The sequence below is a fragment of the Theropithecus gelada genome, chromosome 7b (assembly GCF_003255815.1).
Source record: "Theropithecus gelada isolate Dixy chromosome 7b, Tgel_1.0, whole genome shotgun sequence".
In the NCBI taxonomy this organism is placed as follows: domain Eukaryota; kingdom Metazoa; phylum Chordata; class Mammalia; order Primates; family Cercopithecidae; genus Theropithecus; species Theropithecus gelada.
Window position 1 is genome coordinate 93482595 of NC_037675.1, and position 14880 is coordinate 93497474.

General features: G+C 41.4%; 1 protein-coding gene across 14 annotated transcripts in view; it reads right to left on the minus strand.

Moving 5' to 3' along the window:
• The window catches only part of ATXN3 (ataxin 3), a 47031-nt gene that overhangs the window by 13952 nt on the left and 18199 nt on the right, over positions 1–14880 (minus strand). For 6 of the 14 annotated variants that reach the window (XM_025391520.1, XM_025391528.1, XM_025391527.1 and 3 more), the window contains 3 exons: positions 9569–9701; positions 8753–8919; positions 7448–7544 (listed from right to left, as the gene is read on the minus strand). In XM_025391520.1, coding sequence (XP_025247305.1) covers positions 7448–7544; positions 8753–8919; positions 9569–9701 — 397 coding nt within the window. Of the gene's footprint in view, positions 1–301; positions 314–1161; positions 1177–1413; positions 1466–5678; positions 5733–6208; positions 6210–7424; positions 7545–8752; positions 8920–9568; positions 9702–14880 lie in introns of those variants that run through there. The other 8 variants (XM_025391522.1, XM_025391524.1, XM_025391519.1 and 5 more) reach the window with 7 other exon arrangements.

Sequence of the window (14880 nt, forward strand, 5' to 3'; positions counted from 1 at the left end):
CAACACTTTGGGAAGCTGAGGCGGGCGCATCACCTGAAGTCAGGAGTTCGAGACCAGCCTGGTCAACATGGCAAAAATCCACCTCTACTAAAAATAAGAAAATTGGCTGGGCGCAGTGGCGGGTGCCTATAATCTCAGCTACTCAGAAGGCTGAGGCAGGAGAATTGTTTGAAGCTGGGAGGTGGAGGTTGCAGTGAGCCAAGATCACACAACTGCACTCCAGCCTGGGCGACAGACAAGAGTCTGTCTCAAAAAATAAAATAAAATAAATAGGCAGAAATAAGGCCAGCCATCTACCTACTTTGGTTGTTCTCTGGTGGCAAGCAAAGTCATGAAGATGCCAGTCCCAAAATTCTGCTTCACTGCTTTTGCAGTGGGGGCCAGACTTCCCATGTCTAGGCAATTGTGGTGGCAGCTTTCTAAGCCCAGGATCATTGCTATAGCAGTGTGTTCTTAAATTTAATATCCTCATTACCCATTGTGCCAATTGGGGCAGTGGTTACAGCTCTTCCTGCAAGTTGGTTTGTGGTACTCTGGAGGCCTGGCTAAGATCTGCACCTTCATCTTTTCTTAAGATTATGTAAAACCCTAATTTCTCTATTAAGTACTTTTTCTCCTTAAAACATCCCCAGTAGTTTCTGTTTCTCAATACTGTTTGATAAATTATACCATCACTGAAGTGGTGGCTCAAGTATTAGTCAATCAAAAACTCATAGCAATCCATGTCCATGAAGATATTTGTGTCTCTCCTTGTTACAAAACATTTGTAACTATGTTTTTTGTAGCAGAAAGAATCTGCATCTGTTTCAAAGCCACACCTAGAGAAGACATTAATAATTGCCAACATGCATGTATGGAATCCTTTACAGTTTATAAAATAGTTTCACACACATTGCTTAATTTCATACTGATGTGAGTTAAGGCAGGTTTTACAGTGACACAGCTGATGTAGTAGAGTTTTGCTTGGGGTTTTACAGTGGTAAAACAGATTTAGAGACTCCTGCTGGAAAAAATGTCATGGCTTAAAAATATTATTTAATGACTCATAAATTATGAATCTGTAATAGGGAGACTTTTTAACAGTCTATATATATATATATTTTGAGATGGAGTCTCGCTCTGTAGCCCAGGCTGGAGTGCAGTGGCACAATCTCGGCTCACTGCAAGCTCTGCCTCCTGGGTTCACGCCATTCTCCTACTTCAGTCTCCTGAGTAGCTGGGACTACAGGCGCCTGTCACCACGCCTGGCTAATTTTTTGTATTTTTAATAGAGACGGGGTTTCACTGTGTTAGCCAGGATGGTCTCGATCTCCTGACCTTGTGATCTGCCCGCCTCGCCTTCCCAAAGTGCTGGGATTACAGGCGTGAGCCACCACTCCTGGCTTAACAGTATTTTTTACACTAGAGAGAAACTAGTTTTTTTTGTTGTTGTTGTTGTTGTTGTTGTTTTGAGATAAGAGTCTCACTCTTGTCGCCTAGGCTGTAGTGCAACGGCATTACCTCGGCTCACTGCAACCTCTGCCTCCCACGTTCAAGTGATTCTCCTGCCTCAGCCTGCTGAATAGCTGGGATTACAGTGCCCACCACCACACTCGGCTAATTTTTTGTATTTTTAGTAGAGAAGAGGTTTTGCCATATTGGCCAGGCTGGTCTCGAACTCCTGACCTCAGATTATTCGCCTGTCTTGGCCTCCAAAAGTGCTGGGATTACAAGTGTGAGCCACAGCGCCCGGCCTAAACTAGTTTTTTTAATGCATGAAAACTATGATTACTTTATGGATTTATGCAATTACTTTATGATTTTCTTTATGCATGAATACTATGATTACTATATTCAGTATGAAGCTTCAAATACTCAAAAAGGGAAAAGAAAAACTAGAAAATCATACGAATAACAAATCAGAACCAGGGTCAATTTGGGAAGGGTAAGAGGTAAGAAAGAGTTAGCTTGATAACCTTAGAGCCAAGCTCCCAAAGACAGAACCTAGAGAGACAAGGAACTACCTAGGCTAAGTAATCAGGAATTTTAGTGAAAAGCAAATATTAGCTTCTCAGCTCTCCTACTAATGAGCTCTATAAGGTTTTGAATGCAAACCACTGTTAAAAATGAACATCAAGAAGTTAGTTCTTAACTCTTCTCAGCAACATGTGACTATGTAAGATATTCTCAAGCTCTTTCCAAATTCTCAACAGTATTTGCAAAGTCAAGCCAAGAGGCTGAAGCTGGTAACCATCACTGCACACTTTCCTCCTCAATCAATCCTGCTCCAATTAGGAAGGAGGTATATCGAGATTTGAACATTTTTAAAGGGTACAAGGTTGCCTGACCCTGTTTACTAAAAAGCACTAGTTATTGCTGACATTGTTCTTGTTATAACTTACTTAGTCATTATTGGGCATTACTGAATTATCTTTACTACTATAAAACGTTCAGGCTGGGTGCAGTGGCTCATGCCTGTAATCCCAGCGCGCTGGGAGGCCCAGGCAGGCAAATTGCCTGAGGTCAGGAGTTCGAGCCCAGTCTGGCCAACATGGTGAAACCCTGTCTCTACTAAAAATACAAAAAAAATTAGCCGGGCGTGGTGACATGCGCCTGTAATCCCAGCTACTTGGGAGGCTGAGGCAGGGGAATTACTTGAACCAGGGAGATGGAGGTTGCAGTGAGCCAAGATCACGCCACTGCACTGCAGTCTGGGTGACAAAAGCAAGACCCTGTCTCAAAAAAGAAAAAAAAAAAAGTTCAATTTGTTGGAAGTTTCATATTTTTAATCCAATTTTTAAAAAATTTTAAGTAAAAGAGGGGTTTATTTTTATGCTTTAAATATACTTTCATTTTCTTAGATATACCTATAAATTTTGTATTATAGTTTCTATATGATGTATGTCTTTAGACCATTATATGGCAAAAAATGGCATTAAAAAAAGTCTGATGGCCGGGTGTGGTGGCACACGCCTGTAATCCCAGAACTTTGGGAGGCCGAGGTGGGCAGATTGCCTGAGCTCAGGAGTTCGAAACCAGCCTGGGTAACATGGTGAAACCCCATCTCTACAAAAAACACGAAAATTAGCCGGGCATGGTGGCACTTGTCTGTGATCCCAGCTACTTGGGAGGCTGAAGGAGAAGAATCGCTTAAACTCAGAGGGCGGAGGCTGCAGTGAGCCGAGATTGTGCCACTACACGCCAGCCTGGGTGACAGAGTGAGATTTCGTCTCAAAAAAGGAAAAAGAAAGTCTGAAATAAACATGATGAAAGTATCACATGGGAATTATTCTGGAAAGCAATTTAGAAATCTGTACCAAGGTCTTAAAAATATTCATACCCTTTAACCCAGTAATCTGACATCCTCAGAAAAAAGAAGAAATGATGAGACATTTGAGGCATAGAGGCAATATAAGAATTGTTCATTGCAATATTAATTATAATAGCAGAATTCAAAAGGCACATATATAAATTATGCCACATCCATTCATTTTATGAAATATCATGCAGCCTGTTACAAAGACTATTTACTGTCATAGGAAATGAGTACAACACTTACAAGGTAAGTGTGTATAAGTCACAGAAAGAGAATGTGCCAAAATACTAACATCAGTTACTGAAGGAGGTGACGGTTTTTTTTTTTTTTTTTGAGACAGAGCCTCGCTCTGTCGCCCAGGCTGGAGCGCAGTAGCGCCATCTCTGCTCAATGCAAGCTCCGCCTCCTGGGTTCACGCCATTCTCCTGCCTCAGCCTCCCAAGTAGCTGGGACTACAGGCGCCTGCCATCACACCCAGCTAATTTTTTTTGTATTTTTTAGTAGAGACGGGGTTTCACTGTGTTAGCCAGGATGGTCTCCATCTCCTGACCTTGTGATCTGCCTGCCTTGGCCTCCCAAAGTGCTGGGATTGCAGGAGTGAGCCACCGCACCTGGCCCCTTTTTTACTTTTTGAGACAGAGTCTCGCTCTGTCACCGAGGATAGAGTACAGTGGCACAATCTCGGCTCACTGTAACCTCCACCTCTGGGTTCAAACAATTCTCCTGCCTCAGCCTCCAAAGTAGCTGCAATTACAGGTGTGCGCCGCCATGCCCGACTAATTTTTTTGTATTTTTAGGAGAGACAGGCTTTCGCCATGTTGGCCAGGCTGGTATTGAACTCATGGCCTCAAATGATCTGCTTGCCTCAGCCTCCAAAAGTGCTGGGATTACAGACATGAGCCACTATACCTGGCCATGTATGCTTTCTTTTAATTTTGCTATTTCTTTTTTTTGTTTGTTTTTTTGAGATAGAGTTTCACTCTGTCATCCAGGCTGGAGTGCAGTGGGGTGATCTCAGCTCACTGCAACCTCCACCTCCTGGGTTTAAGCGATTCTCCTGTTTCAGCCTCCTGAGTAGCTGGGATTACAGGGGCTCGCCATCATGCCCAGCTAATTTTTGTATTTTTAGTGGTGACGGTGTTTCGCCACATTGGCCAGGCTGGTCTTGAACTCCTGACCCTTCTGACCTCAGGTGATCTGCTCGCCTCAGCCTCCCAAAGTGCTGGGATTAGAGGTGTGAGCCATCGTGCCCGGCCAATTTAGATATTTCTTAAAATAAAATTTCCAGAATATTAGTTTTTCTAATTAAGTAGATTTAAGTTATTTTTTTATTATTTATTTATTTATTTGAGACAGAGTTTCACTCTTTTTGCCAAGGCTAGAGTGCAGTGGCAAGATCTCAGCTCACCACAACCTCTGTCTCCCTGATTCTCCTGCCTCAGCCTCCCAACTAGCTGGTATTACAGGCATGCGCCACCACGCCCGGCTATTTTTTTGTGTTTTTAGTAGAGATGGGGTTTCTCCATGTTGGTCAGGCTGGTCTTGAACTCCTGACCTCAGGTGATTCGCCCGCCTCCGCCTCCCAAAGTGCTGGGATTACAGGTGTGAGCCACCGCACCTGGCCTTAGATTTAAGTTATTTTTTACATTAACTAGATAATTGGTGATATAGAATTACAATTAATTATCATGATTATTTTATGACAATAGCATTTAACTATGTTAAAAAAAGTTCATATATTTTAGAGACATATATTAAAATGGTTATAGAACAAATGATATGATGATTGAGATTTGTTACAAAATAATCCAAACTTGTAGGTGGGACAGTGGAAAGAATGGGAGATGGGAGTATTATAAAACGAGACTGGGCCAGGTGAAGTGGCTCATGCCTGTAATCCCAGCACTTTGGGAGGCCGAGGCAGGTGGATCACTTGAGGTCAGGAGTTTAAGACCAGCCTGGGCAACATGGTGAAACCCTGTGTCTACTAAAAATATAAGAATTAGCTGGGCATGGTGGTGTGCACCTGTAATCCCAGCTACGTGGGAGGCTGAAGTGGGAGAATTGCCTGAACCCAGGAGGCAGAGGTTGCAGTGAGCAGAAATTGTGCCAATGCACTCCAGCCTGGGCAACAGAGCAAGACTCCACCTCAAAAAAAAAAAAAAAAAAAAAAAGCAGGATTGGCCGTGTGCTAGTATTTGTTGAATATTGGTGATAAACAAGAGTTCATTATGCTAGTTTTTCTACTTTTGTATAAATTTGGAGTTTAATAAAAAAGTTAATTTTGAAACTTAAAAGTAAAAAGCACTAATAAGCACTACTTTGAAATTTAACATATAATTAGCCATTAATCTATGCTGAATAAAGACTAGAAATATCTCACATTAAGAGGATGTCAGCTGATCAGAATTTTCCTTCATCTACTTCTGAGTTGTGACTTAAAAACAAAACAGAAAAAAAGGTAAATATTTTCTTCATTATACCATCAAATGTAAAATGAGCCAATATTTTTAGGTGCTGCTAATATACTGTCAATTATGATTGTAAGATACTTCTCAATTTCAGAGACATTGAAATGTGAAACTATGTGCATCTTAGAATGGATGAAATACAGCAATGGCAGGTCAGATTCAGCTATGAGTCTTTTGTTTTCTGACCTAGGATCAGCGGGTCTGATTATTTATCTTGTAATTTTTAACATGGAGTTTTCTTTTTCTTTTTTTTTTTGAGACGAGGTCTCGCTCTTGTACCCAGGCTGGAGTGCAGTGGCACAATCTCAGCTCACTGCAACTTCTGCGTCCCGGATTCAAGCGATTCTCCTGCCTCAGCCTCCTGAGTAGCTGGGCTTATAGACACCCACCACCACGCCCAGCTAATTTTTGTTTTGTTTTTTTTTTTAAGACGGAGTTTCACTCTTGTTGGCCAGGCTGGAGAGCAATGGCGCGATCTCAGCTCACCACAACCTCCGCCTCCCAGGTTCAAGCGATTCTCCTGCCTCCCAAAAACTCACTCCCAAAAACCCGCCTTGGCCTCCCAAAATGGTGGGATTACAGGCATAAGCCACTGTGCCCAGCCTTTTATTTTTCTTTTTCTAAAAAAGTGGGGGACAAAAGTCTGAATGATAGTTACTTGAAAAGAATGTATTTTCATACAGTGGAATTCCTATTTCATACAATGGTGGGATTACAGGCGTAAGCCACTGCACCCAGCCTTTTATTTTTCTTTTTTTAAAAAAGTGGGGGACAAAAGTCTGAATGATAGTTACTTGAAAAGAATGTATTTTCATACAGTGGAATTCCTATTTAGCAAGCACTTACAAGGCTGGGCACAAGGTAAAGTTTTAGGAGTTGATCCAGATTTATGGTTTGCATCCATTCTCCTGATGCTAACAGGCCTACAGGACCCCCTGCAGCAGCCATGAGCAGCTAAATGAACTACCCACGTCTATTTGGGAATGTGCTCCCATACCTCAAAAGCTGTTTTTCTTACTGATTGGTAGAGAAATTTTGCAGGGTTAATCAGGTAAGCAAGAAGCACATCCAAAGGATCAATAGGTATTCTTCTTGCCTTGTCCTAATTTCATTTTTCTTTTAATAAATGAAATTGTACAAGGTTTCCTTCACTCAGTTTCAAAAATTTATCCAGTATTGAGGCAAACTTTTTCATTAAAACTACATTTTGCTTCATGTTATTTGCTGTAAATTTTTATTTTTATTTATATATACACACATATATTTTTGGAGACAGTCTCACTGTATCAACCAGTCTGGAGTGCAGTGGTGCGATCTCGGCTCACTGCAACCTCCACCTGCTGGGTTCAAGCAATTCTCCTGGCTCAGCCTCCCAAGCAGCTGGGACTACAGGCACACACTGCCACGCCCGGCTAATTTTTTTGTATTTTTTAGTAGAGATGGAGTTTTACTGTGTTGCCTGGGCTGGTCTCGAACTCCTGACCTCAGGCAATCTGCCCACCTTGGCCTCCCAAAGTGCTAGGATCACAGGCGTAAGCCACCGTGCCTGTCCTATTTGCTGTAAATTTTTTAAATATGCATTCATATATTCATAGGATTCAGGCAGTAACCATTTACAAACAGACAAAATAGCCAAAGCAAATATTAAATGTGCTACTTTAATTTGTACCAACTACTTTACTTTTCAAAGTAGGCTTCTCGTCTCTTCCGAAGCTCTTCTGAAGTAAGATTTGTACCTGATGTCTGTGGAATATCTTGAGATATATTTCTGGAACTACCTGAAAACAAAACACAACAGAACAAAAACCAATCACTGTATTTACCAATTCAAGCAACAATACATTTGTTTATACTCATTTGAGTAAGCTTTTAAAACGTTTTTTCTTGAAGAATATTCTACTCTTCTGGCTGGGCGTGGTGGCTCACACATGTAATCCCAGCACTTTGGGAGGCCAAGGCAGGTGGATCACCTGAGGTGAGGAGTTCAAGACCAGCCTGGCCAACAGGGCAAAACCATATCTCTACTAAAAGTACAAAAAATTAGCCAGGCATCGTGGTAGGTGCCTGTAGTCCCAGTTACTCAAGAGGCTGAGGCAGGAGAATCGCTTGAACCCAGAAGGCAGAGGTTGCAGTGAGCCAAGATCGTTGCACTCCAGGCTGGGCGACAGTGAGACTCTTAATTCAAAAAACAAAAGAAATCTAAAGCTGATTTCTGTCCCTGCTAATCCAGCAGGACTCTATTAATCAAAAACGGGATTGCACACCATATGGAGTACTCAGAGGTGTGCCTAGAGGCAAGAAAAGTTCAGGATGAAAATAATCTTGCCATTAATGGAATCTCAATTTTATCTGGATATCTAAGGAAATCAATTGATAAATAATTTCATTAGAAAGTAGAAGCAAATACACATAAGTTAGAGAAAAATAAAACAAAAAACCCACTTCAAACTTTTAATAAAGCAACTTCGAGCTATGTCTTAACATTTTTCTTTGCCTAGACTGTATAGGGGATATGTTTTCGCTTTTGAAATTGATAGTTTATATCACTAAAAAACTGGGCCCACCAAAGTGGGCTTAAGGTTTAAGTTGCATAGCCAATAAATGTTGGCTTTTTGTATAATCAGTTTATATCCCCTGTCCAGGCCCTTCCATAGTGTCTAATGACATACATTTATGAAAGAGCTGATTTGGGTAAGGGTCAACTGATACCCACAAAGATTAACACCACAATTGACTACTGTGTTAGTACAGGTTATTGAAACCAAATAAATAACCAGGAGTAAAAATATAACTACTCCTAATAAAATATAGGTTGTAAAAAGTTACTTCCATTATAAGAAATCTAAAGGGAAAGCCCACTATATAGCTATTGCTTCTGCAGTAATTGTCAAAACACTTCTAAGAGTACATTAACTTCCAGGAAACCTAAGAATAATTGGAATCAATTCTTCAGCAAGGAATACAACACACATCAGAATGTCTTTACCTTGCATACTTAGCTGAATAGCCCTGCGGAGATCTGCTTCCTCATCTTCCATGTCAATTTCTTGGCGACTTAGTGCCAGAGCCCTCTGCAAATCCTCCTCATCTTCATCTAACATTCCTGAGCCATCATTTGCTTCTAACACTCGTTCCAGGTCTGTTTTATGGACTCTAAAGAACAAAAGCACTGGTAGTAACTGCAACCAATCTTCTATTTTAGACATAACATAAAGGCATTTGTAATGTAAAGGCTTTACGTAAGCCAAAACTTAAAACGTTTTCTGGCAAATAAGCTCTAGTAATATAATGATTGTGTTGTAATTTGAATCCAACTAAGTTTTTTTTCTCCGTTTCTTTTTTTGAGACAGGGTCTGACTCTCTTGCCCAGGCTGGAGTGCGGTGGTGTGATTGTGGCTCACTGTAGTCTCCACCTCCCCAGTTTTGGGTGATCCTTCCTCCTCTGCCTCCCAAGTAGCTGGGACTACAGACACGCACCACCACGTCTGGCTAATTTTTGTACTATTTGTAGAGGTGAGGTTTTGCCATGTTGCCCAGGCTGGTCTCAAACTCCTGGGTTGAAGCAATCAGCCTGCCTCAGCCTCCTGAAGTGCTAGGAATACACCATACCTGCTAACTTAGTTAATATATTTAAGTATTTCAAAGAGTTGATTCAAGTTCGAACTAATAAACTTCACTAAAATGTAAGATCCAAAATAGAGGTGCCGAAAACACAAGGACCACACATTCAATGTAAGCATGAAAATTTAATTCTCATAATGAAATATCGTCATATGTTCCATACTGCAGGCCTCATTTTTACCTTTGCTCTTTCAGTTGTGCTAATTCTTCTCCAATAAGTTTTGGTCGGTGCATCTGTTGGACCCTGATCATCTGCAGGAGTTGGTCAGCTTCGCAATCTGGCAGGTCACCCTTAACAACAAATATAGAATAACCTAAAACAAAAAGGCAAAAATCAACCTAAACAGCTAGTAAAGAGATTCAAAATTGATGTAAAATGCTAGTAAAGAGGCAGCACAGTACACTGGAAAAAAATACAAGCTGAGGATTCAGAAAGATTTTAGTTCAAATAATGATTCTTATACTTACTAGTAAAGTCATCTAGGATAAGTTACTTAAAATCTCTGAGCCTCACTTTCTCCATTGTAAGACTGGAATAGCCGTCTCACTGAGTGACTGTGCGAAGTAAATGTCTGTAAAGGGCCCTACTAATATAGCACTTGAATGAGCAGGCTACTCACTTACTGGTATGAGAGAGAGTAAAGGAGTCGGTAAGAGCAACTGATTGAGAATCAGACTGCCTGCATCTGATCCCAGTTCTCCCACTTCCTAGCTGCATTTGTCTTGGTTTCTACTGTTAAACATAATGATACTGGTACCTTCCTGTGATGGTTAATATTATCAACTTGATTGGATTGAAGGCTACAAATTATTGTTTCTGGGTGTGTCTGTGAGGGTGTTTCCAAAGGAGATTAACATTTAAGCCAGTGAACTGGGAGAGGCAGACCCACCCTCAATCTGGGTGGTCACCATCTAATCAGCTGCCAGCTCGGCTAGAATAAATCAGGCAGAAATAAGAGTGTGGAAGGACCAGACTTGCTGAGCCTTCACCTTTCTCCCATGCTGGATGCTTCCTGCCCTCAAATATCAGACTCCAAGTTCTTCATCTTTTGGAGTCTTGAACTTACACCAGTGGTTTGCCAGGGGCTCTTGGGCCTTTGGCCACAGACTGAAGGCTGCACTGTCAGCTTCCCTACTTTTGAGGTTTTGGGACTTGGACAGGCTTCCTGGTTCCTCAGCTTGCAGACAGCCTATTGTGGGACTTCACCTTGTGATCATATGAGTCAATATTCCTTAGTACATTACCCTTCATATATACATCTATCTTATTAGTTCTGTCCCTCTAGAGAACCCTGACTAATACACTCACAGGGCTGTTTTGAGGACACAGTCAGATAATGTGTGCAATAACTAGTAACATGGCTAAAACTAATCATCTGTGGAAAGAGCTACCCTGACCCACACATGTACATTCCTTGTAACTAAAAATAGGAGCTAAGAAGCCAAATACCTAAAAGCTATTTAAGGTGTCAAACGTGTGGTTTGCATCCCAAAAGAATTACATTAGTCTAGTGTGACTGTGTATAAATATGATTCCAGAAATCCAGGGTTTCCCCAAGCTAGATGCTACACACAAAAACTAAGAGTGGGCTATACCTAAAACAATCTAATTAATTTAAGTTTTTCTATTATTAATTATTATTATTTTTTTATTTGAGATGGAGTCTCACTCTGTCACCCAGGCTGAAGTGCAGTGGTGCAATCTCAGCTCATTGCAACCTCTGCCTCCCAGGAGGTTCAAGCGATTCTCCTGCCTCAGCCTCCTGAGTAGCTGGGATTACAGGCACCCTCCACCACGCCTGGTTAATGTTTGTATTTTTAGGAGAGACGGGGTTTCACCATGTTGGCCAGGCTGGTCTCAAACTCCTGACCTCAGGCGATCTGCCCACCTCAGCCTCCCAAAGTGCTGGGATTACAGGTGTGAGCCACCGCACCTGGCACATTTTTCTTAAACTCTGGTGTTTGTTATTGGATATCCTTTGTTAGAATTAACACATAATGGGACAAAGATTATAAGAACTATTAATGGAAAACCTCAAAATAGTACAATGAACATTTTTTATGAGGACAACTGTATTGAGAGTTCAAATGGTTTAATGTGTTTTCTGCAAGTAAAACTGTTTCTATATCGTACAATAAATATGCCAGCTCACCATGGTATTCTATGAAGAGTGTCTGAAGAATGGATACTCTGCCCTGTTCAGGGGTCATGGTAAAGATCTTGGGTTTTATTCAAGACTTCAGATTTTATTTTACTTTTCAATTTTTTTTTTTTTTTTTTTTTTGAGAGTCTTGTTCTGTCACCCAGGCTGGAGTGCAGTGGTATGATCTTGGCTCACTGTAACCTCTGCCTCCTGGGATCAAGTGATTCTCCTATCTCAACCTCCCAAGTAGCTGGGACTACAGGTGCACAACATCACGCCGTTAATTTTTGTATTTTTTTGGTAGAGACAGGGTTTCACCATGTTGGCTAGGCTGGTCTCAAACTCCTGACCTCAAGTGATCTGCCCCTCATCCTCCCAAAGTGCTGGGATTACAGGCATGAGCCACCACGCTCAGCCTAAGACTTCAGATTTTATTCTAAGTGTGCTGGGAAGCCACTGAAAGACAAGGAGTGAGGGTGGGACATAACAGGCATTACACTGGTTAAGAAGCACTCTGAGCCGCTCTATCAGTATAATATGTAGGAACCAGAGTACAAGAAGAGTCACCCTTATGGAAATGGAAAACCTGATAGATAGCATGGATAGAAAAAAAAATAAGTCTTTCATAGACATGTTCAGTTTGAAATGCTTTTTGGACTTCAAAGTGGAGATGCCAAAGCTAGGAGTTAGTCAAAGCTAGGTGTTCAGGGTAGATGTCAAGACTGAAGATAAAAGTTTGGTAATTACTGACACACAGATCTTATTTAGAGATATACTTAAGATCCATGAAAGGGATCTGAAAGATGCAGGCAACAAGTTAGGAAAACCACAGCATGGTGGGCTGGAGGTCAAGGGCAGACAGGGTTTTTAAGAAGGGATATCATTAGGAACCAAGGTTTTAACTATAAAAGAAAAAAGATACAAGTATCTAAAATCAAAGAATTAAAAACTCTATATTCCTAAATGTGAATTCACAATAACTACATAACAAACCCAGTAGCAATAAGCATGCCAGCACTCAAATTGTGATCTCTAAATACCATTACTAAAAGATGGTCAGGCACAGTGGCTCATGCCTGTAATCCCAGCACTTCAGGAGGCCGAGGCAGGTAGATCACTTGAGGCCAGGAATTCGAGACCAACCTGGCCAATATGGTGAAACCCTGTCTCTACTAAAAATATAAAAATAAAAAAACATTTAGCCAGGGGCCAGGCGCAGTGGCTCATGCCTGTAATCCCAGCACTTTGGGAGGCTGAGGTGGCAGATCACCTGAGGTCAGGAGTTCGAGACCAGCCTAACCAACACGGAGAAACCCCTTCCGTCTCTACTAAAAATACAAAATTAGCCAGGCGTGGTGGCTCATGCCTGTAAACCCAGCTACTCAGGAGGCTGAGGCAAGAGAATCGCTTGAACCTGGGAGGCAGAAGTTGCAGTGAGCCGAGATCACGCCATTGCACTCCAGCCTGGGCAACAAAAGGGAAACTCCATCTCAAAAAAAAGAAAAAATTATCCAGTCGTGGTGGCACGCACCTGTAATCCCAGCTACTTGGGAGGCTGAGGCAGAAGAATCGCTTGAACCCAAGAGGCGGAGTTCAAGAAAAGGAGAAGGCACACTAGAGACAATCCTAAGGAAAAAATAAAAATGGGGAGGCAGCTGGAGTTTCATGGAATTAAGAGAGGATTTTTCTTTTTAATCACTGGAGTTAAAAAGCTTATTTTTCTGCTTATAGGTATATTACCAAAAAAAAAAAAAAAAAAAAAATAGGGGGGAAACTGATTATACAAGAGAGTGGAGAGATGAAAGCAGGAACATCTTGAGTAGGTGAGAGGAGCTGGGATCCAGCCCACAAGTGAGGGACTGGTCTTTGCTAGAGGTAGGGGACCATTCATCTATTTTAGTAGTCTCAAAGCACAGGTGAAGATATAAGCAAATTGGTACACTTGCTGGTAGAAAGGTAAGAACATAATTTTAATTGCTTCTATGTTCTCAGCAGAATGTAATGGAAGGCCATACACAAGGTGTGTAAGGAAGGGAGAGGAAAGTGGTTAAAGGTTTGAAGACAGAAGCTGTGAAATTAGTCACCTTGGAAAGTGGCACATGATTTTTTATAAACATCTGGAGAGTGGTACATAATTTTTTATAAACATCTGGAGAGTGGCACATGATTTTTTATAAACATCCGGAGAGTGGTACATGATGTTTTATAAACATCTTGGAGAGTGATACAGGGATTTACTAAGAAAACATAGTAGAAATATCAGGCAGCACTAAAGGCTCATCTTAATTTTGTGATTATAATAAATTTAAAGTAAAACCTTAGCTAGGTGTGGTAGCACAAGCCTGTAGTCCCAGCTACTCAACAGCCTGAGGCAAGAGGATCACTTGAGCCCAGGAGTGTGGGGCTACAATGAGCTGTGATCATGTCGCTGCACTCCAGCCTGGGCTTCAGAGAGGCCTAGTCACTTTGATAGATGGATGGATGGGTGAATGGATGGATAGATCGTTTAAGAAAAAAGTAAAACCAATCATCATGTTTTATGTTATTTTTTAGCCATATCCTGCTACTCTGGTACAGGAATGGACAAGGCCAAGATTTGGTTTTAACCAGGGTTGAGATTTTTGTCATTCAAGTATGATGGAGGGAGAGAAGGGGGAAACAAGCTGAAGAATGCAATGGAGTGATTATAACAATGAATTACAGAAAATAAGCAGTAGAAGAAAGGAAGAATGCATATAAAGGAAATGCTTGGGCCCCACGGTAGGGTTTAAAGAATGGCTGGAATAAAAAAAACAGATAAAACATGGTTTACGGATAGGAGGTGGTAGTCAAAGAGTAATACGCTTGCAATTGAGATTTGACAGTGGTTATGATTATTGGTAATAGCTAAGCAAGAGTGAGTGATTTTGAAACTAAGAAGCAGGTACTGGATTACTGGATTGATTAGCAATACAGAAATCATTAAGAATGATAAAAGGAGTTGAAGTAGAGAAAAACACAATGAGTCAGATCCTAAAATCACTGATGAAAAGAGACTTTTGGATGAGTGCAAAAGGGCAAGGGATAGTTTAATCTAGGGGCGCGTATTTCTTTTGTCTTTGAGACGGAGTCTCACTCTGTCGCCCAGGCTGGAGGGCAGTGGCGCAATCTCAGCTCACTGCAAGATCCACCTCCCGGGTTCACACTATTCTCCTGCCTCAGTCTCCCAAATAGCTGAGACTACAGGTGTCCACCACCACAACCGGCTAATTTTTTGTTATTTTAGTAAACACGGGGTTTCCCCGTTAGCCAGGATGGTCTTGATCTCCTGACCTCGTGATCTACCCGCCTCGGCCTCCCAAAGTGCTGG